Consider the following 26,805-nt stretch of genomic DNA (forward strand, 5'->3'; position numbering starts at 1 on the left):
CTTAAGAGTTTTTCCTTAAGTTTTGCAGAGGAAGTGGTTGAAAATTGAGCTAACACTAGATTTTGAGGTTATTAATGAATTCCAGTTTTCCAGTCTCTCACTTCAATTACCAGGTAACTATAAGGCAAAAATATCCCAATGCTGTGAACTTAAGGCAATATTCATTTCCTTTCTACACTACTTGGCATGGTAACCATGACAAACTTTTATTTTCTCTTTCTGATTTCCTAATGAAATCTCATTACTTGCAAAGCTTTAAAATGACTAGATGAAGGAAAAACATTGTTATGACCCATGACCCTCGGAGCCCAAACAGCACCATGAAGAGCATCATTAAAACTAAGAGAAAGTGGCTATCAGAAAATGAAACAGCTTTAAAGGGGTTCCTTTTAAGTCTTGTTTTCTATTCAGAATGTTCTGTGTTTTTTCTCAAGTGTGGGAATGACATTTATCTTAGCAGGTTACTCAACTACACTGGATGATGTCACTCTAACCAGTGTAGGGCACTGACCCAAGTCCTGGGGGGCTCCTTGGACCAATGGACTATTTTACAAACCTGGGAGGTGGGAGGGATGGTATATTTTTGATAATCAGACATTCCAATGTAATGTTTTCCTTAGAGGTCACACCCTTCCCCCCATTAATGTCATCGTGAGATACATCAAGTGTGTTCTTTTCTATTTTCGTATAATAAATGGGCTTTGCTTATCAACATCACAATGGCAAAGAAGAAATATACTGTACAAAACTGCAGGAAGATAAAACATGAAAACTTTCTATGAAAAAAAAAAAACCCTTGAGTTTCCTGTCGTCTTCTTTTGAAACTGTAGTGCATATGTTAAAACATGTATATCATTTACAGTACTGAGTCGTGTGCCACTGCTGTACCTGATGTATCCAATCTGGATTAAACAAATTATGTGCCACAAACCCTAAAATGACTGTTTCTTTGAATACTGATTCTCCTTTCCTCCCAAAGGTGCTGGTATATACTAGAAAATAGAATAATTTGAACACAGATTGGCTTTCTACCTTGCTAGAGAAAACTCACAGAATCTTAGGAGGGTTATTAAAGGCCTAGTGTAATCTTCCCACTCCATCCCTCAATGTAAACATAAACAACTCCTCTATGATATCCCTGATGGTTCTTGCCTGCTTGTATGCTGTAGTTGTGGATGTTCACTAACAGGTAAAGCATTTGATTTTATTTATCAACGGCTCTATTTTGAACACTGACCCCATATTATTGAAAGAAAATCTGACTTTATGTATCAGTACTGGTTTTGCTGAGTACCAAGTTCTCAAACTAAAAAGAAAACTCAGAATTAAATGCTGTGTGGGGTATTGTAGAAAGCTTGGGAATCAGATGGTGGAGATTCAAGTTTAAGTTCTAGCACTTAATTGTGACTTCACATCAGTAACTCCCTCTTGGCTTCAGTTAGTTTCCTCCTGTTAAAAATGGAGAATTAGAGCATAGTGGCATGTGCCTGTAGTTCCAGTTACTTGGGAGGCTAAGGTAGGAGGATCCCTTGAGCCCTGGAGTTCAAGTCCAGCCTAGGGAACATAGTAAGACCTCATGTCTAAAAAAACAAAAAACAAAAAATGGGGATTGGATTGGTTATCTTGGAAATCTGTTCCAAACTTAACAATTCTGACTTAGGTGATGAGACCAACCGGCAGTCTGTTTCACCATTGGCAATGAGGAGAATCCTTTTAACTTCCCCACAACTAGATCCTAATTGATGAAAACAGTAATAGAAATGGAACATTAAAACAAATACATGATGCCCAAAGACCCTAGAAGTTAGCTGTGAAATTCATTTTAATCATTGATGCTCACATCCTTATCACCCACTAGGTGTCACTGCAGACCCACAGCCCAAATAATCTTTGGGTAGAAATAACTGGAAACCAGATGTGCAGAGCAATTTGTGTTCTTTTTCATTAAGACGCACTGAATGTCAAGTGAGACATACGTGCTTGTGCACAGAGGTACAAAATAATAAACACATTCTGCCAAAATAAGTCAATAACCTTGCGATGGAGTTCTACTGTCAGCTAGGGTTATCAAAAATACATATTTTTAAAAGACTAACGTAGATTTTATTTAAGGGGAAAAAAATGTAAAACTTCATACTACTCCCTTGTCTCATACACAGTGATCCACAAGTACTGTATGTTCAATTATTTTTAGTATTCAGGGGCTGAACTTTGCCTTTAAACCACATTTTTAAAAGGTTAGTATTACTGTAATACCTAAGCTACTTTAGAAAATATTACCTTTAATCATCCAAAATAATTCATATTCTAAGTCAGAATTATTCAAAGTAGCAGGTTTCTCAAATATCTTGCTACATGTTAATATTGCTAGCCTAATTCAAGTTACAGCTTAACATGAATAGTTGCAGTAAGTGTAATGATTTACAAGTATTCACAAATTCAGACATTTAACCAATTCACATCAGCCTTCGTCCAAATCACTTCAATTTATAAAGGCTTTCTGTATTTATAAATTTGATTATCCTTTTCCTGAACTAGAAACTATTTTTTCTTCAGCATATGTCATATAATCATAGAACTAGAAGGGATCCTAAAAATCTTCTGGTCCAACTTTCATTTTATTGATGAGAAAACTGGACCATGAGAGGTTAAATGACTGGTACAAGGTTAAAAAGTAGGTAGCAGCAGTATCAACCAGGACAAGTACCTTTTTCACACCACCACAGAGCGTTCTCAAGTGAATCTACCTTAAACCTCTCTATGGTTCCTAACAGATGATGGAAAGATGCACCTAGACTGACAATCAAAAAAAAAAAAAAAATTTTCCACACAAAGGTAAGTCACACACAAATAGTAGTATGTGGAAGATCCCTTCCACATCCACAACTATAGCTACCTGTTAGTTGAGAAGGTGGCAGCTGCCATTTTCCTGGTAAATGCTTATGGAAATTGAAGCAATTAGTATTTTTTTATGTTATACATATGCTTACCTCCAGCTTATTTTTGTGGGGAAAAAAAAGCAAACACAAAATAGAGAATCCAATTAATCTGAAGACCCTGGGTAACCTCGTCTCTAAAGATGTGGCAGTACCCTAATTAAAATCCCCTAGCAATGACAAACTCAACTTGGCTGTATTGTAGGGGAAAGGATGGAAAAAGTAAATTATATATCAATGACAGGATCTTATTTAAATGTGTAATTTAAATCTCTACTTCTTAATGACATACTGGACCTAATTATGGATTTGCTATCTACATTAATTAATTAATTCATATACTGACACATGTAAGAAAAGCCTAATATTGCCCAATCCAAATGACAGGAATCCAAGTTAAGTAGGATTTTAGAATTGTGTTATGTAGGTGTTGGACAATAAATGACAATGGCTGTGGGTGTTTGCTGACAGCCCTGGGGAAAGTGTTTATACTACCTAGACAAATATGTACACAGGAAAGAAGAGCTTTCCTTTTAAAAAGTGAATACACATCTCTCTACACAAGTGGTTCTCTCATAAAAAATCCAGTTCACAGAAAGGCTTGGGAACCAAAAGCTTAATCATAAAAGGACTTCCAGAGGAAAAAAGGAAAGAATATGTAATTTCCAATTACATTTTTCTAAATCATAATTTACAGATGCATCAGCTCAGATCCAAGCTCCTCTTGGATCCTAACATTAGAGGTAAAAACTGGGGAAAATTTTCTAGAAGACACAAGATTAGGATGTACTAAGAAGTGTCTGAAGAGAATTGATTCCAGCTTCCACAAAATACTGAAAACTAAGAGCTAGAACTTCCCCCTAGCCTACCAGCAGAGCAGGTCACTTGTTAATCGGGACTGTATAGATGAACTTCAGAGGGTCTATGAACCCCTTGAAATTACACTCACAATTCTGTGCTTATGGAATGAGAAATTTCCTGAAGTCAATCTATAGCTATCAGCTGATTCATAAAAGGATCCAAGAACCAGAAAAGATTAAGAGCTGCTCCTCCATCTGAGCAACAAAAATAAGACAGCCACTGATGACCCACAGCTATTTAATACACAGCAAAAATGTGGACAGCTTTCACAGCCTCAAGAGACATTCAAAAGATAAACAATAAACATGTAAATATATTTAAATTTGTTTTTACTAAAAACAAATATTTTTACTGGAAGCAAACAGATCAAATCAAATACCTTTAGGAAAATCTAAAGCAATGTTTAAATATTCCTTCCTGCCTAAACCTAAGAGGATTTTCTGATCTACCATGCTACAAATTTCTACAAGAATGCACCTCTATAGAAGGAAATGCAGCCTAAGCCCTTTGTAAAGAACTCCACAGCGAACTAGTATTACTGCTCAAATCTATTGCTTTTATTAAGTAAGCAGTGGTATATATGTCATCTTTTTAAATGTTTCTTTTGGGAAGATCTTATAGAAAATGGCATCAGCTCTATGTCCCAAAAATTATCTTTCAAGAATCTGATGAAGTTTCTTAAAGAAACTCTTAAAAATGAAGATAATATACCTAGCCTAAATCAAAACAATCTGAAAAAATGGATGTGTCCCAGTGGAAAGCCTCAAGTCTTTTCAAGTTTATCAGAAATGCCACTACACACCACTGTACTATAAGTAGAGGAGGATGGATATCCAAAGGTATCATTTGTTGACAGTTCCTGATGGTCTCAGGTATATCCTATAATCACTGGTTACCATACATCATTTCTTGTAGATAAATGGTATTCATGTGATAAGCTGCCATCCAACTTGGATGTCTCTGAGCATTCCAATAATATGAATGAGAAGCAGCAGCATAATATTCTTGCCATGCCCTGTAGTAAGCTCTCCAGTACTCCTCATAATCCTGATAGGTATCAGAAAAACTCAGATGTGTTTCCCTATGACAGTCATACCAACCATCTTCCTGGGCTTCAGTCTGCAATCTGAAGGAAGACCGCCTGGGTAGGTTTCTCCGGCTCTGCTTAGCTCTCTGGTTAGCCCCCTCTTTATGTCTTGTCTTGATCTGGATTCCAGGTGATTCTTGATATTCCTCTGGATTGGGGGTGTCACTTCCATTTGGTGGTTGTTCCAAAGAAATATGATCATCCACAGGAGTAGATTCAGAGTCTTTCAGCTGATTATCAGAAGAGCCTTCCAAGTATGACTTATTTCCTTTGCTCTGGGAAGAGGTTCTTGAGCTGTAAGAATCACTGTCACTCTCAGAGTCTCCAGATTGGCTACTACTTGCCAATACATGGACTCTCTGTTCAGTAACTTTATTTCTCACAAAACCATTTTGAGGATCCACAGTCTGATCCCCAGGACCTGTGTAGTGCCTGATGATTTCCACAGGTTTCTCTAATCCCTCTTTAATATAATGTTCATAATCCTCTACCAATTCAGCAAAAGTCAACGTGTATGGCTGATGGATTTTAAAGGAAGACAGACAAGGAATCTGGGGGAGTGACACAGGTAAAGCTTCTTTGACCTGGTGCTGACTGTTGGTGGAGTTTTCAATGGGAGTCTGAACAGAATTCTTCATTTGCTCTTCAGATTGCCTGTCACAGCCCAGTTCTTTTGGTGATGTTGCTTTTTCTATGATTCCACACTCTGAGTGGCTTTTCACAGGAAGCTTTTGTTTGGTATTATTTTTTGATTTGACTGATAGTCCAGATACAGAATTATTTCTAGAGGAAGCCATGTGGTCACCATGAGCTTTCTGAATTTGAAGGGTTCTCTCTATTTTCTGAATTTGCTTTTTTAGGGGTTGGTTAGGTACACTTGCTATGCCATATGTATGCACAGCAGCTTTAACCTCCACATCCCAATCCACACATTCTTCCATCAGACCAGAAGGAATGGGATCTACATAAAAAGGAAGAAAAATGTATTAAAATTCTCAAGCTACTCTAGACCACTGTTTTCTGAATGATTTCATAAAGTTTTCTATGATCAAATACATTTAAGAAACAGAATATGCAAATATACTAAGATGTTTGATAGATTATTTTTAAAGACTAAAGCAATCCTCTAATAAAGAAATGTGCCTAAGAAATATCTAAGACCCATCCCATACTCACAAGCACTATCTCCCCTCACCCTCACTAGAAAAAGAGCTTACTCTGGGAGTAATGTACAAGTCTGCAGCAATTCTCCCATCTTTTCTCTCCTCCCTCTCCACAGCCCCTCCCCTTTATCTCAATACTTCTGACAGCAAAACAAGATATTAGAAAATGGATTGTGCTCCCCAAAGCTTATCGACTAGGAAATATTACAACTGCAACTCTGTACACCCAACTAAATCTGTCACTCAATATTCCAACAGGGAGAAATCACTGCCCTTAACAATAGAGAGAAAACCTCTATAGGGGAAAAAAACTAGATGACTATGAAAAGATCTGTGACTATGAAAATTAGAAATGACATTTCTAATTTTTAAAAAATTTGCTGGCTTCAACCCTCTAAATTTTCTATTCCATCCAGGTGTGACAATTTGCTTCCAGCACTCAGACCTTTCAAAGTGTGATCAATTTTTGTCTTAGGCAGACAAGATATATCAAGCCCCTGCTTTACAAAGATCTTGCCTGTTGTTGCTATTTATGCTCCATGTTATCTATAAATCCCACAGGTCTGGATACTTCAGTGAAGTCTCTTGATCCTTTGCTGAACACACTCTATGATTAAAACTCTCATTCCTACTCAGTTGATATCCCTTGCTTGCCTAGTACTATAATACAGGCCAATTTCCCTCCTAGTTCTGCCCCAGGAAACTCATCTGTACATCTGTTGTAACACAAGTTCCCAGTCCAATATAGACCTAACAGCATGAATATCATTTTCTCATGATTTCAGGGCCCTGTTAACAATATATAAAGATCCAAATATATCATTTTCCAGTATCCAAAGGGAATTTTTATCACTAGATGCTATGATACGGAATCCTACAAGAAGTCTTAACCCTCTTCTACCAATTTTCAATTTTTTTCCCACATCAGACTATGAATAGACTTATACACAGAAAGAACTGACAGTTTTAGAACTGACATAGAGCCTAAAGATCATTTACTCTGAAGTACTTTGCAAATCAGGACTCTAAGCTTACAGCAATTACAAAGATTTGCAAAAGATCATAAAATGAGTTATTACTAACCCGATCTACTAGAATACATAGAACTCCCAGATCTGTGCTTAATCTAGCTTTGTAAAATAATTAAATATAAAATCGGTACAATACTCAATTATATTTATTCAATAACTACATATCTCATATTCTGCAAGGTCATGTATATACTATATGTGTATTTTTCTTTTTTTTTTTGAGACTGAGTCTCGCACTTTCGCCCAGGCTGGAGTGCAATGGCGGATCTCGGCTCACTGCAAGCTCCGCCTCCCAGGTTCATGCCATTCTCTGGCTTCAGCCTTCCGAGTAGCTGGGACTACAGGCGCCCACCACCACGCCCGGCTAATTTTTTGTATTTTTTTTTAGTAGAGACGGGGTTTCACCGTGTTAGCCAGGATGGTCTTGATCTCCTGACCTCGTGATCTGCCCACCTCAGCCTCCCAAAGTGCTGGGATTATAGGCGTGAATTTTTCTATATAGACATACATCTATATTTGAATATACACTATTTATAGTGCACATTTTCTGTATAACATGCACATCAAACATACCATATTTCCACTCAAGGGTTTTTTAGAATTTTTTGTTTTTAAGAGATCATTACTAGTTTTAAACATGCATTGTTTCCAAGAGGGCACTTAAAAAGAAGCAGAACAAATGACTGAACTGAAATCAAAAGAAAACATTTCACTCCAATTTTTCAAAATAGTATTCAAATTAAAGATGCTGTTCCTTCCACATGGTGACAAAGAAGAATATGGCAAGTATTACCTTCACAGCAATTTAATAGGTAAAATATCCCCCCTTGTATCAAAGAATAAAATCAAATTGCAAAGCCACTAACTAATAAAATAGAGCTAATATAGCTCTCATTTTTCTTTCTTTTTTTTTTTGAGACAGAGTTTCACTCTTGTTGCCCAGGATGGAGTGCAATGGCTTGATTTCAGCTCACTGCAACCTCCACCTCCTGGGTTCAAGCAATTCTCTTGCCTCAGCCTCCCGAGTAGTTGGGATTACAGGGATCTGCCACCACGCCCAGCTAATTTTTGTATTTTTAGTAGAGAAGAGGTTTCACCACATTGACCAGGCTCGTCTTGAACTCCTGACCTCAGGTGATCCACCTGTCCTAGCCTCCCAAAGTGCTGGGATTACAGGCGTGAGCCACTGCGCCTAGCCAGCTCTCATTTTTCATGCGCCAGTGGTTAGCTTGCACTCCTCTCCCTGCTACTTACTAGCTGTAACACCTTTACTTACCCTCTCTATGTCTAAATATCTTCATCTACAAAACAATTGCACACACCTCACAGGAGTGTGGTGAGAAGTAAATGAGTTAACGTACATACAGGACTGGGAACAGTACCCAGCACATCATAAGCACCCTGTTAGCTATTATTATTTTTATTATGCTTATCACCACTTTAATTATTTTGAAATAATGAAACAGATGAAATGTACCTGGTAAAGGGAGAAGGTTGATATTACATTTCTGGGCAATTCTCATCATCATATTTTCTTCCTCTCCCCGGCAACAGTAGGTCACTGTCAGCCCCAATGTACCTAAAGCAGAGAGAATGTTAGGTAGTAAATCATTTTCACAAAAATAATATTCAAAGCCCACCTGTCACATTATAGATCCCTCCCCTTAAAGAAAGCACTCAAACTTTTTTTTTTTCTTTTACCAAAACGGCCAGCTCTCCCAATCCGATGCATGTATGTCTCCCAATCCAATGGTACATCCAGATTTACAACCAGATTCACCTTCTCAGCATCAATCCCACGAGAAGTCTTGATTTGAAGAAGAGAGCAATTATTTGTTTGCATTAACTGTACAGCATGGCTACCAATGCATATTATATTCTTCCAGTATAGCCAAGAGCCAAATTAAGAACAGAATACTGAGGAGCAGAGGAAAAGGAAATTCATTCCTAATGACTAATTTCAAGGACAAAGATAAACATATTAAAGACATTTTTAAGAAAGTATTTTCCTCAGCACTGGAAAGATAATTATCTTCTGGTATTCTTGTTAGATACACCTACATAAAATAATATATGAAATCTGTACATCTGATAATAGAACATATGTCAAGATGAATTAGTCACCCAAACTGAATAGGAAATTTACCAAATCTGTGGAAATGAGGACTCTGCAATGAAACTGCTTCAGTTTAGCCATAGCATCAAGACGCTGATTCTGATTCATATTGCCTAAAAGGACCCCAAAAGAAAGTCACATAAAAACAACTAAGCTAATACATATTTATCAAATCCACAAAAAGTAAAAAGCGTAACACCCAGTCTTAATACTTTTAATACACCAACCACAGTTAATTCTGTCCTTCTGTGCAAATCTAGGTTAAGATCCAAAGTTGAAATCTTTTAAACTATGGTTTAGGCAATCAACTTGAAATTCAAAAATCAATCTTACATAGTGATCGGGCCATGCCTGAATATATAACACTCTATTTGCAAAGTTACATATGAAGTATAAATAGCAATTCTTAGGAAAATAAAAATGCTTTAATCAGCTGTTTATAATTTGGTGTTAAAGTGTGATCTACAGTTAAAATATTGGTTCATTAGGAAATAGTCTCCCCAGTATCCCATGATATACCATAACTAAACAAGCTCATGCCAACAGGTTAAAAACTAAGCTGACACCAAACAAAACTCTAAAAAGGATCTCACTAATCAAAAAATCCTTTGACTCTTTCATTCTTATTATGTCAGCAGTAATCATTTAACTTTGTGGCAAGAACTCAATCACTTTTGCCTTCCACAAAACCATAAAACAGTCAATTCAGTTAGCAATCTCCAGCATTTTAACAATGATTATTAAAAAAAAAAAATTCTGAAGAAAAAATATTTTTATCTTAACACAACACAGACAAACTTGGTTTTACAGAATTAAGTTATATGTGGCTATAAGAGAGATTCTAATAAAATTATGTCTCTCTGAACACTAGTTTTCTAACTTTTTACTATATACCAAGTTACTCCTTAAAAATAGAATGATATTGACATATCAAATTCCAATGAAAAATAAGCCTGAAAATTCCTTTACTCTAAAAGATACAAGATAATTTCACACTCTCAAGACAACTCATAAAGTGGTATTTCTTCCTCCTGACTTTGGAGGCTTCAAGTCAGTATACTAAATAAAGATTAAAGTAAGATATGAACTTACCTGAAATGCACTCGGCAGGAAAGCCTTTAGAAGAAAGGATATCAGCCAAATGTTGTGCTCTATGAAATATAACATAAATGGTTACAAATTTACAAATATTGCCCCACGACTATCCTTTTATTTCACAAGTTCCCCAGATGACCTTTGAAGTTACATACCTGCTGTGCAAATTAGAAAAGACTAAAGCTTGATTAAATGGAATTCTGCTGAACAGTTCCTGTAAATGCTGAGTCTTTTCCTCAAAAACCTTATGTGCCAAAGGGTACGAATTGACAACTTTGTAATACTGCTTCAAACCTACAAAGAAGAGCTATCAGTTAAAACAAACATATATGCTAATGGTAACCATGAAACAGCAAGACAAAACTAGGCATGGGAAAGCTCCAGAATATCACAAATAAACCAATAATATAAGTACCTAAAAGCTGTACATACCTATGAGACTTGGATCACTGGAATTCAGTCTTACAAAAGTGGGATCTCTCATGTACTTTGTCAAAGCATTAGCCAAAAATTCGGGGTAAGTAGCTGATACTGCCAGCATCTGTTTACTGGCAGGCAAGGAAGAATAAATCCAACTGCAGAATAAAAACAGATACCATGTAAATTATTCAGACAATAATCACCACTCGGAAAAGCTAAAGATAGATACTTTGGAACACTGTTTTAATAGTCAAGTTAGTTATTTTTCTTACTTTATTTGCTCCTGGAAGCTGCCTTCTTCTAAAAGCTTATCTGCTTCATCAAGAATAAAGAGGCGTATACTGCCTGGGTTCAAGTAGTCAAGTTCTATGAGTTGCTTAATTCTGCCTAATTAAAAAAAAAAAATTGAAATATTTATGATGTACCAAATTTGTGTAAATCTCAGCCAATATTGTTACTCTACTTATTACTCTACAGGTTGTTCTGTGGAATTTCCTGATTCAACTCTCATTATGCATGTACACACTAAACCACAAATTAGAAATCTGGAGCTCTGATCTTGACTACACTCATTGTCTTCCCCTCACGTTTCATCACCAGTAAATAAACACCACTTCTATCAAAAGACCTAAAGCGCTGAATGCGAGATTCTGATTCTGAGTGATTCATGACCAAATATAATAGAGAAGCCAAAGAATAATCCCAATCCATGGCTTAGAAGGGCCTCCTGAAAGTCACTGCATTTCTCCTCTTCTCAAACATACTTAGGAATGGAGATTTCATAAATTCCACTGGTAAACCAGTCATGTACCTAAATCTCACTGGTCTAATGCTCTTCATTTCTAATCAAAATAATTATCACAGTTATCAAAGACTCCCATATATCTTTATTGTTATATTAAAAGTGTGTATGTAGTTCCTTAAAAGCTCTGGTTACCAACAAGCATTGTTATCTTACCAGGAGATCCAACAGCAATATGACACTTTTTAAGTCTGGTTTTGTCTTGTGATAATGGGGTCCCTCCAATAAAGACATGACACTCTAAGCCTTCCATTTTTATTCCAATGGCTGTAATAACAGAATGTATCTGTACAGCGATTTCTCTTGTAGGGGCCAAGATCAAAATCTAAAAAAAAACCATAAATTACACCTTTGAGTCAGAGGAATAAATACATAGGGGACTGGTATTTTCATTACATGACACACTATATTTCATTTAAATGATCATTTCAAATGAGTTTTTATTGATAAGGTAAGATACAGTTATCCCTTGGTATCCACAGGGGATTGGTTCCAGGAAGCCCCCAGATACCAAAACTGGCAGATGCTCAAGTCTGTTACATAAAATTGCATATATCTGTATATTACCTATGTACATCCTCCCACATATTTTAAACCATCTCTAGATTACTTATAATACCTAATACAATTTAAATGCTATGTAAATGGTTACACCGTTATTTTTGTTTGTATCTTTTGATTGTTGTATTATTTTTTGTTGTTCCTCCACCCCGCCCCCGAGTATTTTGATCCACAGGTGGCTGAATCAGCTGATACAGAACCTGAAGATAGGGAGAGCTGACTGTATTCCATTCATTCATTCAACAAATATTAAGTAAGAACCTACTCTGTGCTAGGCAACATACTAGTTGCCGGGGAATCAACAGTTAACAGTACAAAGTCTTTGCCCTCATGGTACTTTCATTCTTGGATAAGAATATATACAATAAACAAAAATAAGTAATGACAGGTAATGAAAAGTATCATAAAAAAATCAAACAAGGAAAAAAGGAGTCATTTTAAATGAGGTGATCATGAAACCTCCTCAAAGGAGGTAACACTTGAGCAGAGACCTACATGTACGGCATAGAGTAGAGCTGGCTATATGACCCCTGGGGAAGCATTTTCACCAAGAGGAAACAGCAAATGCAAAGGCCATAAGATGGCAGTGTTCTTGGTGTATTTGAGGAAGAAAAAGAAGGCCCACATGACAGAATTCAGGGGAAAGTAAAGGAGGTCAGAGATCTAGCTCCAGGGGCTAGACCACAAAAGACCTTGAGAGTCATGGTAAAAACTTTGCAATGTAACTACTGGAGGAGGAGAAAACAAAACTTTGTGCTCTTAACTACAAGAAGAAAAAATTGATGGAAAAAAAAAAAAAGGACTAGGAGAAAATATGCCAAAATTGTTAATAGCAGTTTCTCTCTAGGTAGTGAGATTACAGATTTTGTTTTCTGGTACGTCCTAATTTTTCTGAATTTTCCCTATTTCTAAAAATGAATATGTATTACTTTGATACACACACACAGAATAATGTAACTTTCATAATCCAAAGATCTGAAATTAAAAATATGAATTTGCTGGGCATGGTGGCTCACACTTGTGATCCCAGCATGTTGGGAGGCTGAGGCGGGCGGATTACCTGAGGTCAGGAGTTTGAGACCAGCCTGGCCGACATGGCGAAAACACCGTCTCTACTAAAAATACAAAAAAATTAGCCAGGCGTGTGGTGTACACACTTGTAATCCCAGCTACTCGGGAGGCTGCGGCAGGAGAATCACTTGAACCTGGGAGGCAGAGGTTGCAGTGAGCCAAGATTGTGCTGCTGCACTCCAGCCTGGGCAACAGAGTGAGACTTGGTCTCAAAAAAAAATGAATTTATGAAACTTTTCCAGGATTTCAGCATTTTATCTGCTGTCAAATTGTCAGAAGCCAAAATCTCAAATACATCTTAGTCTACAATTAGACTAACTTAGGTTCTTGGGAAGTAAGAGGATTTCCAATGTGCAACATCACCTAGGATTTGGTAGATATAAGATGGACTCAAAAAGCTTCCCAGGTGATGAACATGGATATCTGGGTTAAAAACCACTGCTGAAGATTCATCATCAGATATACCAATGCCTGAGAACTTGAAATACAGTCTGCCATAACAACTAAATTACAAAGTAAGGCTATGAGAATCACATCTAATTCATCTTTGAACCCCCAATGCCTGGCATACTGTTTATACATAATATGGACTCAACAAATCTTTGTTGAAGAAATGATCCCCAAACTCAAATTTCCTGCTAATTTGGGTAAGGCAATCTTAGAAACACTCTAAGACAACCTAGAAGATGGGAGGTCAATATGATATATTTACAGAGCTTTAAGAACCACCTGCATACCGGGTGTGGTGGCTCATGCCTGTAATCCCAGTACTTCGGGAGGCAAAGGTGGGAGGATTGCTTGAACCCAGGAGTCCGAGGCTGGTCTGTGCAACACTGAAGAGACCCCATCTCTACAAAAAACACAAAAAGTAGCCAGGTGTGGTGGCACACACCTGTAGTCCCAACTACTTAGGAAGATGGGTGGGAGGATCACTGGAGCCCAGAAGTTCAAGGTTGCAGTGAGCAATGATCCGCCACTGCACTCCAGCCTAGGTGACAGAGCGACACCGTCTCAAAAAAAAAAAACCCTGCAGTTACCAACAATAGCCAGAGCACTACATTACCACGAATCAAGTCAAATGTTAAGTCTCACATTAATCTAGTCAGTAAGTAAAAGAATCCCTGTCTGCACTACCAAGTAGTGACAAAATTGACACATATGGTAGCTTTATTCTATTTAAATAAGGTACACATAGAAAATTCCAAATTTCACCACCACCACCACTTAATCATTCATCAAATTCACTTCCAGCTCTGAGGAGCTACTGGTATTTCATCTGACCTGTGGTAAAGTCCACATAACACATCCTCCTCTGGTCCTCTCAGCTAACTCACCTGGGTACTTAAGTTTTCAAGAACGAGAGAGTCCAAAGCTATGGTGGAGAACACACAGGTTTTCCCGGTGCCAGATTTAGCTTGAACAATTAAATCTGCGAAGGAAAAAAAACAATTATCACTAGCCAGCACTCACTGAAGCAACTTAGGGGCTAACATGGAATCTGAAAACTAGAAGGGTCTCCTGAGATTCCCCTAGTTGGCACCTTCATTTTTAGTTGATTCTCAAAAACGTATAATACGCCTAGTCCCTGAACGTTTACTGTTTATCTTCTCAAACTTAGAACCATTTGTCAGTGCTTAAAAAAAGGTCTTAACTATCTTCAAGTTCAATAGTACACCTTAGTTTTACAAGTAAGTTAACTGAGCGTAGCGCCTAGCCCGAGGCCGGGCCCTGCTCCGGGGGCCGACCGAGGGCTCTTCCCGAGCTGCGGCGCGGGCCTGGCCGCCGCCGCCCCTCGGTCCCCATTCTCCCGCCCCACCCCCGACCTCTCCCGGGCCCCCGCTCTCACCGAGCCCGCAGCGCCCCAGCGGGATGGCCTTGAGCTGCACCGGCGAGGGCCTCTCGAAGCCGGCCGCCCGCAGCCCCTCCAGCACCGGCCGCGAAAGCAGCAGTGACTCGAAGTCGGCCGGCTCCGCCAACAGCACATCCCCCGTGCGGGTCCGCGGGCTGCTGAGATCCTGAGCGGTCCGCAGGCTCCTCATAGGCCTGGGTGTTGGCTCTGGGGCCGGGACCTGCACGGCCACATGCTCAGCCGGCATAGCAGTCGCCACTGCCGCTAAGACTCCCGGGGCTTCAAACGCCGCCGCCATGGCAGCCGCGCCGTCAGATCTCGCGGTGCTTAAGGGGAGGCGGGGATCTTGGGAGCGAGAAGAGGAAAAACTTTATTGGCAGTTTTCCTGCGAAGACACTAACACGCCCGGCCTGGAAGTGGAAGAAAGGGACGGGAGTCGAAGGCTGAGAGACTGCCCAGACATACAAAAAATGTGGCCTGAGGAAAGCAGCAAGAGGGAGCAGAGGAAAGATGAGGCAACTGGTGAGTCGCTGCCTGTGGCCTGCAGAGGGCGCCGCGGGCCCGCGGTGGGGGCACCGCCCCGCCTCTCGGCCCTCTTCTGGGCGGAGCCCCCCAGCCGTGTCCCCGGCGCCACCGCCCTCTCGGCGTTCTTTGTGATGCGCCCGGTGCGTCACGCCCCCGCCCCCGCCCCGTGCTTCCGTTTTCCGTTCCGCCGGCGTGTCTCGCTCCGCGGCCACCTCTTCCCCAACGCTACCCGCTCTGCACGCTGACTCGCTGCTCCTCTGTGCTGGCAGAGTGCGCCCAGAACGTAGCCGGACCCAAGGGTTTACCACATTGGCTGGTGTATCCGTCTGCTGTGCAACCCCATTTATCTCCGGGTCCCCATCCCCTAGCAAGTCCCTGGCGCACAGTGAGCTCTGATGAAAGTACGTTGAATTGGAACCTGGAACTGGACTAACAGCTCCCAAGTTCATATCTCCGCCTCAGATCTGCCTTTAAACTCTAGACGTGTGCATCCATCTGCCTCCATGCATCCACCTCCGCAGCACCTCCCCTGGGATGCCTAATAGACTGTCAAATGTTACATGCCTTCTGTATTGCTCCTTCCCCCATCATTTCATGCGTAGGCAGCTAGCAATCTCTGCCACTTTTCCTTACTGTGGACTTCTGCTCAAATATCACCTTTTCAAAGAGCTCTTCGTTTTCAAAGAGGTCTTGAACACCCTAAGACAGCTCTGTCATCCTCTCTGCTCCCTGGCCTTTCCCAGCACTCTCTTCTTTTGTTTTGCCTTATTTTTTCTTTATGATACTTATACCTACCTGAAATTATATGTCTACTGCCTGTCTCCCACACTCTATGAGGACAAGGACCTATCCCGTCTTGTTCTCTGCATCCCTAGTGGGAAAAACAATCTGACATATAGGAAATGTTCAATATTTATCAAATGATTGAGATCCCATGACAAACTCGTAGTCATCATGCCAAATTTAAATATTTCTGGACCTCAGCCATATTCAGCCATATTCATAATTCCAAATTTAGTTGTGTGGGGTGGCTCCCACCTGTGATCCCAGCTTCCTGGGAGGCTGAGGCGGGAGGATCGCTTGAGGCCAGGAGTTGCCAGCCTGGGCAACATGCAGAGACCCTGTCTCAAATTCTTAAAAAGTAAATTTTTAAAAATACAAAGAATACCAAACTTAAATATATTCTGCAACCAAGCCCAACTTTGTCCATAGATTATAATGCTAGTCATTGTCCCTACCCCCTTGACACACACACACACAGTGATGGTCTAGATTCCATATGATATAGGAGGGGTTTTGACATGGTAATCCTGTTGGAAGGTGGTCCTGAAGGTTTATTTTGCCTGGAAATTTACAAAACATTGAGAAAATGTCAACTATCCGTTTGAAGGAATGGAGACTGATGGAGGAGATGGCACTAAAGGTCCCAGCCTTCCTCTTAGTGCCCTCACCTCTTTTATCTGCCTAATCCCCAGACCACAAACCTGGGAATTATTCTTGACTCCTTCGCCACTTTCTAACAATTTACCAAGCACAAGTAATTTTGCTTCCAAATATTTCATCCATTCTTCTTCAGTCTCCATAGCATCTGCCCTATATTTTAGATCCCTTTATCATCCTAACTTGGAAAAACCTCCTGAATGGTTTCTCTGGCCAGAGTTTCTTTTCTATCCCAGCCATGTACCCCACAGGTGCTGGAGTGATCTTTCTTAAGTGGACATCTTAGGTTATTTGGGTCCAGCTCCAGATCCTGCTCCTTTTGACACCCTTTTTTATTCCCCACCCCAGGGTCTCACATCACACTATAAATAATTCCAGTCTGGCTCTTATGTTGTATTTGCTTGGTAACTTGTATGTGCCTCACATTAAATAAACTGTGAGCTTCTCAAGGACAGTAATTTTGTCATCCTAGGCCCTCCAGGCCAGCACCAAGCACCTGGTGGACCCAATAAACATTGAATGGCTGACACCTTGCTCAAAAATCTTTTCTGGGTCTCCATGCACATAGCAGCGGTTCTGTAGAACTCACACCAATCACTGCTGAAGAACCACAGGATTATCCCAAAAAAAGCAAAAAGTACATTTCCAGAAAACATTTATAGTTTTATAGGCATTCTGTTACTGCATTTGTTGTTTATGATGTTTTACAGACACAAATAATTGAGTAATGTTATTGGGAACCATGGTGAATAACACAATTTTTTTTCTCACTAGTCAAAAGTTATAACAGTGTTGTTGACCATAATTCTTAGTGCTATAAAGATCTCTTGCACAAAAGCAAGAAATCATTTAATAACTAGGTAAGGTGTGAGCATAACACATACAGAAATGGGCTAGATTGTGTCTGTCTCCCAGCCTCCCCCAGGATAAATAACAGTGGGATCCCTGTCTCTTCTCTGGCAGAGCAGCCCATCTACCTCCTCCAACCAGACCAAACTAGCCCAGATGCTTTATTCTCCATGACTTGTAACACCTCAGTACCTTTGTATTTGCTGTTCCATCTACCTGGAGAGCCTTTCCAGGGAGCTAGAGGAGGGAGAGATTTCTATGAACTGAAGAGGTGAGAGTGACACTTAGACTCAGAATGGGTGTTAAGATTCAAATGATCTCGTCCAATCATTTTGCACTGGAGGCTTCTGAACCCAGAGGAAAAGAAAACAGGCCGGGCGCGGTGGCTCACGCCTGCGATCCCAACGCTTTGGGAGGCCGAGGTGGGCGGATCACAAGGTCAGGAGATCAAGAACATCCTGGCTAACACGGTGAAACCCCGTCTCTACTAGAAAAAAAATACAAAAAATTAGCCGGGTGTGGTGGCGGGCCCCTGTAGTCCCAGGTACTCAGTAGGCTGAGGCAGGAGAATGGCTTGAACCAGGGAGGCGGAGCTTGCAGTGAGCTGAGATCACGCCACTGCACTCTAGCCTGGGCAACAGAGCGAGACTCCGTCTCAAAAGAAAAAAAAAAGAAAAAGAAAACAGTATAAAGGAAGGCATAGTGTAAGGTGGCCCACCCTGGGTGTGAGGATCGGTGGGGGAATGTGGAAAGAAGGGAAGAAAACTTAAGATTTTAAAGCCACTTTTTCTCATTTGACCCTCAAAGCAACACAAGGTAGGCAATATTATTATTTGCATTCAATCTACAAAACATCTCTAATCATTCAACAAAAATTTCCTGAACACCTACTATAAACCAGCCAAGTGCTAGAGATACAAAAATGGAACAAAGCAAACAGAGCCTCTGCACTCGGGGAGACAGATGCACACAAACAGGTGGCCTCATTTGCTGTATAAAGTGCAGGGTGCTACTGAAGTCAAGGAGGTAATCAGATGTGGGGAGCCAAGAAAGACTTAGCCGTCAAGATTAGGTTTGATTGAAAGTAAGACCCCAAAATAGGAGTTTACCTCCCCAAGATAGAAGTTCATTTTGCCCTTGTAGAGAATTCTGGAAGCAGGACTGATAAACAGCCCTGGTCCACAAAGATCCCAATCACCCAGGCTTCTGCCTTGGTCCCCAAACAGTTGCTGTAGTTCCAGTCATCATGTTTGCATTGCAGCCAGCAGGAAGGAGGAAGACTCAAAATAGAAAGTAGAAATGGTAATGGCCATCATGCCAGCAGTCCTTTTAAGAAATGTTCTCAAAAGCTGCCACACTATCTGGCATTTCTTGGAAAGAACTTAGCCATAAAGTTATACCTTCTTGCAAAGAAAAAAAAATCTGGGAAATGTCATTTTTCTGGACAGTCACGTGCCCAGCTATACACTGATTTGAGAGGAGGTCCATTACTATAGAGGAAGGGGGAAAGGACATTGGAGGCAACTAACAATCTCTGCCACATCTTCCTAGCATTAGTGAGAGCTACGGTAAGTCTGAAAAATGAATTGAAGTTGGCCTTGTGACAGAGGAGGGGAAAATGGAGGTCTGGAGGTGAGGACCACCATAGCACATTCTAAAAGAGCTTAGAATGCAAATGGGACAGTAAGCTTTGATGAGGCAGGAGAGTGAAGTGTAGGCCAGGTTGGTGTCTGGACTTCATCCTAAAAGCCTTCTATGTGTCAGATGCCAAAGGAGATGCTGCCCTCAAGTAACTCCTCAGAAGAAGATTAGTAATCTGCTCAAAGTCACAGAGCTCATAACTGGGATTGGAACTCAGATCTATTTGACAGCAAAGTCTAGGCTCTTTCTATCCTCTGTCCTAAAAGAGTTGACAGCCCAGCTGGGGAAATGATCAAGCATGAAATATGCAAGTAGCACAAGCTGGTGTAAAATCATATGCAGTACTGACATTTTTTCAGGGCCTTGGTTGTTCAAAGTGTGGCTGTCATGTGGGAGAGAGTGAGAACTTCTGAGAAATTGAGGAAAACAGCTTTTGGTATTCAAAGAGCAATAGCTTTATTCTCTATGTCCTTCTCCTCCACACCCCAAATCAAAGTTGCTTAAAGTATATATGGAAGTATGTTAAAACAACTGCACATACAAGATCATTGTTTACCTAATTCCTGGAGCCTAGCACTTCTGCCAAGACAGCAGCACCAGGAGACAAAGCTCAAGTCCTGTGAAGCAGTGGGGGCTGATACCCTGAGCTTATCCTGAATAAGGCGTTCATCAGGCAGTGGGAGTGCAAAGAGAGCTCACCAGGCAGACAAGTCTCAGAAAGATATTCTAGGCACAGAGAACAGTTTGTGTAGAGGCGTGGAAGCATGAGAGCCATAGTTGTTTAGGGAAGTTAAGTCTTTTACTGTGAGTGGAGGCGGGTATGGCAAAAATGACCCGGACATGAGGATGCAGAGATATACTGGCCCTATATTAAGGAGCACCTCATCTGCCACCATAAGGAATATAAAATGAGTGTGTTATGCTCTTCCAAAGGGGGGTAGTGTTATTTAGCAGTAAAGAGAAATACAGTTGGAAATGTAACTTGGGGCTTGGGTAATGGCAAAGCCGAGCAGTTTGGATCTTAACTTGCAGACTTTGGAGCATCACCTAGGTTTGGGATCTAATATGAGGCAAGTAATGGAAAGGCCCACAACACACACTGTTTCTTAGACCTAGCAGTTCCTAGGACTTTAGGTGTTGTTACACTGCTTTCCAAGTGCCAGTGCCACCCCTATGTACATGCTGCTTATCCAGCAAAGCACGACTAGCTTATGCTTCCTAGTTGCTCTGCCTATACTTTCATTGTTATATTCTTGAGCCATCTGTTCAGTGAACTGGCACCATCTATAAACTTATGTTGTATCAAGTTTATCAAGAAACAACTTCTGCCCTTCTGGATAGAATGTATTATTTCATGACCCTGCTCAATCCTAGCTGGCTACCTCCCAACATGGAAAATTCCCATTTTTACATGTGTCTCATGGCTTATGGGGTGACTAGCCTCAGGAATTAGGAAAGAGGGAGAAGTAGCAAAAGCCTGAGCCCATGCCCACTACACAGCCAGCCCCCACCATGGGGATTGCCTGATTGGCTTTTGGAAGAGAACCCCAGGTGATCCTCAGGCTTCAGACCAGATTCCTCTCTGCGCAAGGCCCACGTTGATTAATTGTCCCATTTAACACCACTGCCTCAGTCTTTAGGGAGGAAGGTGGCATGTTTGCTCTTCTCCTTTTGAGAAAGGGGCCCAATTTATTCTTGTCCAGGCAGCATAATAAATAACCTGCCCCTTTTGGCAGGGAGTTTATTAGAGACTGATGGGACATTTAACAATAACTGGGGGCCTATGATTTATTAGGCAGGGAGGTTCATGGCATCTCTGAAGACTGGGAATGTGGAATTTAATTGATAAAGCGGCTGTCAGCAGCAATGAGATGCACTCAATAGAATATGCATTTGAGGGATCCTCTTTGGAGCTGTCAGGAAGGGTTTCTGCTAATCATATTCAGCTCCTGTGGATGGTGGTGTCTGCTGGATATCTGGGTGAGAGACAAATGGTAGGGAGGGGGACTCTGAATGGGGCTCAGGGACGGGTACACCTGTCAGTTGCCTGCCGACCAATGGAAGAATGTGGCACAAAGGAGCAAAAAGAAAAAGAATTTCTATCACCTTAAGTAAGGGCTCCCCTTCAAGAGGCCTTTGTCTCTTCTCTGAGCCGCTCAGGAGAACAAGAGGTGCTGAGCACCCACTTCCTGAAAAGAGAGGGAAATGAAAGGGTTAAATGACAACAAAAGAGATTTGCTCTGGAATTCTGAACTCTGCACCAGAGACTCCCCTGCTTTGGCTCCCTAGTGCGCGCACACACACACACACACACACACCCCAACACACACAGCATAGTTACCTCACACCCACGCAGCCACCCCTGAACCCCTCCCTGGCTCAGGTGGCATCTCCTCTTGTCACTGCAGCTTCCACACCAAGAACAGAGCCACAGAAGCTCAGATGGATGGGGCCTCACCTTCCTGTTGTTGTGGTTGTCTCCCAGCTCCGGAGACCCCAGAATCCAGGCCGAGAACCTGGAAATAAATGCTTGTGGTCTGGAGTACATAGAGCATGCAGCTATCTTACTTCTCTACCCACCCTCCACCCCAGTTTCCTGACAATAAGGGAGACTGGTTTTATCTCTGTGGGGCCATCAGTGATGGCACAGCTCTGTCCTCAGGCAGCCTTGAGCCTTTGCAAGGCAGCTTTGCTCACATTTTCTGTTCCCTCCACCCTTTGAGCTGTTGCTCAGCTTTAAACAAGGCCATGTAAGGCGTGGAGAGGGGCTTTCTCAGGCCAGAGCCTGTTTCCCTCCTTTGATCCTCCTGCATCTATTCTTAGATCTCAAGAGATTGGTCTGCCTCCTTGTTCCCTCCAGGGAGTGAAAGGGAGGGGGGAGGCAATAGCTAGGAAAGAAGAAGTAATTGTCACTGTCTAATCTGAGCCTCGGTGGTGACACTGAGGGACCTCTGAGCAGGATGGATACAGCAACTGGTTTGATTAAATCAAACCTCTCCCAGAACCTTGTTAAATTAAACTGACAGGCCCAGAGCAGATGAGGGAGAGCAGCAAGATCATCGCATCAGGTCAGGGGGAGGGGAGGCGAGGGTAGGATTGGTAAGAAGATCAGACAGAGGCAGAGCATCAGCCTGCCCTTTTTCTTATTTGCTGACTATAGATAGGAGGTGAGATTTATGGATGTGAGATGCTTAAGTACCTGTCTGAGCACAGACTATAGAAACTGACACAGAAGCAAACTGCTGCCTCCCAGTAGGCCTGGCAAATTCCTTTGGCAGGCAAGCCTCACATTTAGAACTGTGCTCTCGACATTTCAGAGGGCCTTTGCATACTTTACCTTCACAAGAAGGTAGCAGTGGGATTATCTGTCCCACTTTACAGTTAGAGAAACTGAGGCATTAGAGATTACAGGGCCAATCTAGAGCCAGCCCAAGAACCCAGATTTCCTGCCCTCCCGGTCCTGGCACACACTGCCTCCAACATTGTGCCAGATGGCAGAATTTCCTAGGACTTAGTCCCTGGAGTGCCATCTTTTCTTCCACCCACAAGAAATGTAAACCACCCAGCTTGCTTCATGGGACGTCAGGAAAATGCTAATTCCCAACTGGCCTAGTGCAGCCCACCTGCAAGCACATGGCTCACTTACAAGGTCACAAGGCCATTGTAACATCTTCATATTACTCTCCCACATGCCCAAGCCCTTCCAAGTCATTTCTACTCTACCTAATTACATTTCATGGAACAGGGAGAGGTGGGAGAGATATTGTTAGCAACACCAGAAACAGCAATAGTAGAAGGATAACACTGATACCCTGCTGGCTTCCTCACCTGTCACCCAGTTCTCCACCTGCCAAAGCTAATTTTCCACTCACCAGTGGGTGAGAGCTCATTTCAGACTGTCTGAACCACACACACACTCTCACACACATATATGTATACACATTGTGAATAATGCCTCACCCAGGATGTCCTTGTTCTATTTCAGATGCCTTCAATGTGTGTTTATTGACACATCCACCCCTTTCCCATCTCTTTTTCAATAGGGAGGATACTGGGATGAGGATGCTTGTAATGTGGTGCACACTGATTACCAGAGCACAGCTGAGATACTGTTGGGCCCTGTCTCCTCCCAAAGCACACATCACATCCCAGGGTGCACACCAGTAAATGATCAGATTCTGGACATGGGGAGCCAAGGACGGGGAAGGCAGAGAGAGGAGCAGAATTGCAACCACTGTCATCATGAAGGAAGCTGGGTGAGAGAGCTGGCACAAGGTGGCAACATTTGCATAAAGAGGACAAACAACTGGAAATACCACCAGGGGGCGTGCATAGATGTAACACACCAGTCATGCTCTTTCCCTGCGGTTACCAGGCGGGGTTTGATCACTATGCATAACCTGAGAAAGATAGACAAACTCAGCAGACAGATAGGTTGGAGGTGCTTAGATAGACAAATATGACCAGCCTCCTAAGCTCATCCTGGTGTTATGACTGGCCACACCAAAACGTAACATCTCCAGTCTATCTGATATCATTGAACAGGTCTCCTCTAAGGCAAGGAGTTGGATTCCCCTAGAATACCTGCCAAAGTGCAGTGGAAGGGAAGGAGGTCTTGCCTGGGGGCAGTGGTCACTGGGCCTGGGTTTCTGTGCTGATTCTGCCCTTAGCAACCTGGGTGACCTAGGGCAAGTCACTTAACATTTCTGCGCTACACTTTTCTGACTTGTAAAATCACATGCTTGGGTGGCAGATGCAGACTGTTAGTAATTTTAAAACTTTAGAGATCACAGAGGAGAAAACTGAGATCCAAAGAACTTAAATTACTTGTCCAAAGCCACTTGATGAGGGAGTGGAATGACCAAGAGGATGTGGATTCTGGAACCAGGGCCAGTTCCACGTGATGGTTCCAGCACACCCCTCACGGTGCCCTCTAGTGATCTACTATCTCCTCATCTCTCTTCCTCTTCTGCAGAACAGAGGAATAGGAGCACCTACCTCCCAAGTTTTGGGAAGAATAAATGAGTACCTGACACAAGGAAAGCCTCCAATATATGTTAGACCAGGCCTATTTTTAGTGATGAACCAGAGGCTCATACCCACAAATCTTTTCTTCCAGTCTTTCTATGAGGCCACATGCCCTGATGAAGGTCCTTTTCAGCTCCCAAATTCTATGATTCTAAGTTGGAAAGATTAAGATGCAAGTTATTTCCAAAACTCTCCAGGCAGAAACACAAAAGACTATTTGAAGGATTCATTATTCACTCTCTGTTGCCTCAGTCACTTTCTGTGGATGATGATTCATGGAGAATAATCACAGCAGAGAAGATCTGTCCAATGCTAGGAGAGAAGGCAGTAAAGCAAACTCCTTCGCATGTTCAGCTCCTATTCTCCAGTATGCGTCTTCACTTGTTAAGCGGTGGCAGCGTTTCTTGGCCTCACTGCCTCTCTTCTCTGGGAATTTGAGGCCTTCTCTTGGTATAGACTGTTGCTAGTGCAGTCATTGCCCACCCAGCACCGCTCCTCAAAATGCCAGGGAGAGGGTCCTGCCTCTCTGGCCAAGCAAAAGCCCTCACAGAAGCAGCTGTCACCAATGGCACTGGCTCTTCTCAGGGTGTCCAGGCTGAAATGTTTAGCATGCCCCAGGTTGATGTCTAATCAGAGCTACGAGAATTCTCTGGCTTCTGAAAAACAACAGAAGAGACTTAAGAGCCAGCCTGGTGGAAGTAAATATGCAGATAGCCAAACCTGAGATGTGACCTCTTTTTCTCCTCACCCCATGGTCTCAGGAGGAGAAGCAGGTGGCTTTTCTTTCCCTCTTGCTAACATGTCACTCCCTGGCAAGCTGCCAACCACTGGTCCTTACTTACAGCTAGCTAGTGGAGATGGCCAAGTGGTATCTGATAAAATGAGCCTTTGCTCTGAGTTCCAGGCCATGGTAAGGTTACAGGGCAGCCAGCACTGGGCCTCTGGAGTATCAGATGTTACAGAATGTCCCAGGAGAGTCCTGGGTATGAGCCATTTTCCTTCCTGGTACAGTTTGCATCCACCAGCATTAGTTTGCACAAATACCATATTTCCCTTAGCTGTGCCCTGGCATTCTTCACGTGTTCTTCATAGTTCAAAAATATTTGCTTTTCCTGGCCCAGCATGGTGGCTCACGCCTGTAATCCCAGCACTTCGGGAGGCTGACGTGAGCAGATTGCTTGAGCTCAGGAGTTCAAGACCAACCTGGGCAACATGGCGAAACCCTGTCTCTACAAAAAAAAAAAAAAAAAAAAATTACTGGGCGTGGTGGCATGTGCCTGTAGTCCCAGCTACTTTGGCGGCTTAGGTGGGAGGATCACCTGAGCCAAGGGAGCTCAAGGGTGCATTGAGCCGTAATCACACCACTGCACTCCACCTGGTTGACAGAGTGAGACCCTGTCTCAAAAAAATATATATATTATATATATATATCTGTGTATATATGTGTGTATATATATATCTGTGTATATATGTGTGTGTGTATATATATATATATATATATATTTGCTTGCCTTTCCAGTAAATGTTTGCAAAATGGAAATACTTGCTTCCCAAGTAGCAATGAGATCTTTGCTTAGGCACCATAAGCACCAAGCCCATAGCTCCAAATTATTCCATATAGAAGTGAGTATCAGCCCACAGACTACCTGTTCATTATTTGGACAAATCTAATTTTGCACTTGAAAACTGTTCAGATGAGATCGCCTGGGAGCCATTCATACATGAAGTTTACTCAGAATACCATATTGCTATTTCTTCTTCCATCACTTTCCTTCAGTCCCTCTCTAAAATGTTTCAGCAACTCTATAACTGATAGCCTGATCTTGAAGCCCAGTGACTTTATAAAGAAGTAAAGGTTGTGAGAGTGGTGGTCTAAGTTAGCACTATGGGTAAAAGTATGAGGCAGGCAGACCACGAGGTCAGGAGTTTGAGACCAGTCTGGCCAATATGGTGAAACCCCGTCTCTACTAAAAATACAAAAATTAGCTGGGCATAGTGGCACACACCTGTAGTCCGCACACGTGTAGTCCCAGCTACTCAGGAGGCTGAGGCAGGAGAATCACTTGAACCCAGGAGGTGGAGGTTGCAGTGAGCCGAGATCATGCCACTTACTCCAGCCTGGGCGACGGAGCGGGACTCTGTCTCAAAAAAAAAAAAAGAGTGATGGCAATTCTGTGGATGTGGAACATCAGAACTCACTTCTTCAGTGGCTTTCATCGTTTCAATAATCCACTTTAGGGCACATCCCTCCTGCTTTCTGAAGAGTAGAATAGCTGAATGAGTGCTGTGCTGAAAACTGGGAGACCACATTCCGTCACCATACAGACCAA

General features: G+C 41.9%; 2 protein-coding genes across 2 annotated transcripts; one reads left to right on the forward strand and one right to left on the reverse strand.

The window, feature by feature from the left end:
* Positions 1-4,109: 4,109 nt before the first annotated feature.
* On the reverse strand, positions 4,110-15,618 carry DDX20 (DEAD-box helicase 20). Its single transcript, XM_003267969.3, has 11 exons — positions 14,990-15,618; positions 14,478-14,572; positions 11,668-11,836; positions 10,982-11,096; positions 10,722-10,864; positions 10,445-10,583; positions 10,287-10,345; positions 9,225-9,307; positions 8,780-8,885; positions 8,556-8,657; positions 4,110-5,845 (listed from the first exon to the last, which is right to left on the reverse strand). The coding sequence occupies exons 1-11, from the start codon at positions 15,288-15,290 to the stop codon at positions 4,683-4,685; spliced, it is 2,475 nt and encodes an 824-aa protein (XP_003268017.2). The 5' UTR covers positions 15,291-15,618; the 3' UTR covers positions 4,110-4,682.
* LOC115837577 lies at positions 15,289-25,875 on the forward strand. Its single transcript, XM_030823651.1, has 4 exons — positions 15,289-15,514; positions 15,601-15,918; positions 17,921-18,077; positions 23,491-25,875. Exons 1-4 carry the CDS (start codon positions 15,289-15,291, stop codon positions 23,612-23,614), a joined length of 825 nt encoding a protein of 274 aa, XP_030679511.1. The 3' UTR covers positions 23,615-25,875.
* The last annotated feature ends 930 nt before the right edge of the window (positions 25,876-26,805 follow it).

This window comes from Nomascus leucogenys, chromosome 12 (genome assembly GCF_006542625.1).
Source record: "Nomascus leucogenys isolate Asia chromosome 12, Asia_NLE_v1, whole genome shotgun sequence".
In the NCBI taxonomy this organism is placed as follows: Eukaryota; Metazoa; Chordata; class Mammalia; order Primates; family Hylobatidae; genus Nomascus; species Nomascus leucogenys.

What these genes read in the sequence shown, in the direction of transcription:
- LOC115837577 (XM_030823651.1), top strand. Translation starts at nt 15,289, where the DNA reads ATGGCAGCCGCGCCGTCAGATCTCGCGGTGCTTAAGGGGAGGCGGGGA. An exon ending in GAGGAAAGATGAGGCAACTG is followed by an intron (nt 15,515 to 15,600) that starts GTGAGTCGCTGC and finishes TTCTGGGCGGAG; the next exon opens with CCCCCCAGCCGTGTCCCCGG. An exon ending in GATTTCTATGAACTGAAGAG is followed by an intron (nt 18,078 to 23,490) that starts GTGAGAGTGACA and finishes CTTTTTCAATAG; the next exon opens with GGAGGATACTGGGATGAGGA.
- DDX20 (XM_003267969.3), bottom strand. Translation starts at nt 15,290, where the DNA reads ATGGCGGCGGCGTTTGAAGCCCCGGGAGTCTTAGCGGCAGTGGCGACT. An exon ending in GCTGGGGCGCTGCGGGCTCG is followed by an intron (nt 14,573 to 14,989) that starts GTGAGAGCGGGG and finishes TTTCCTTCGCAG; the next exon opens with ATTTAATTGTTCAAGCTAAA. An exon ending in TTTTCTAATTTGCACAGCAG is followed by an intron (nt 10,346 to 10,444) that starts GTATGTAACTTC and finishes TATATTTCATAG; the next exon opens with AGCACAACATTTGGCTGATA.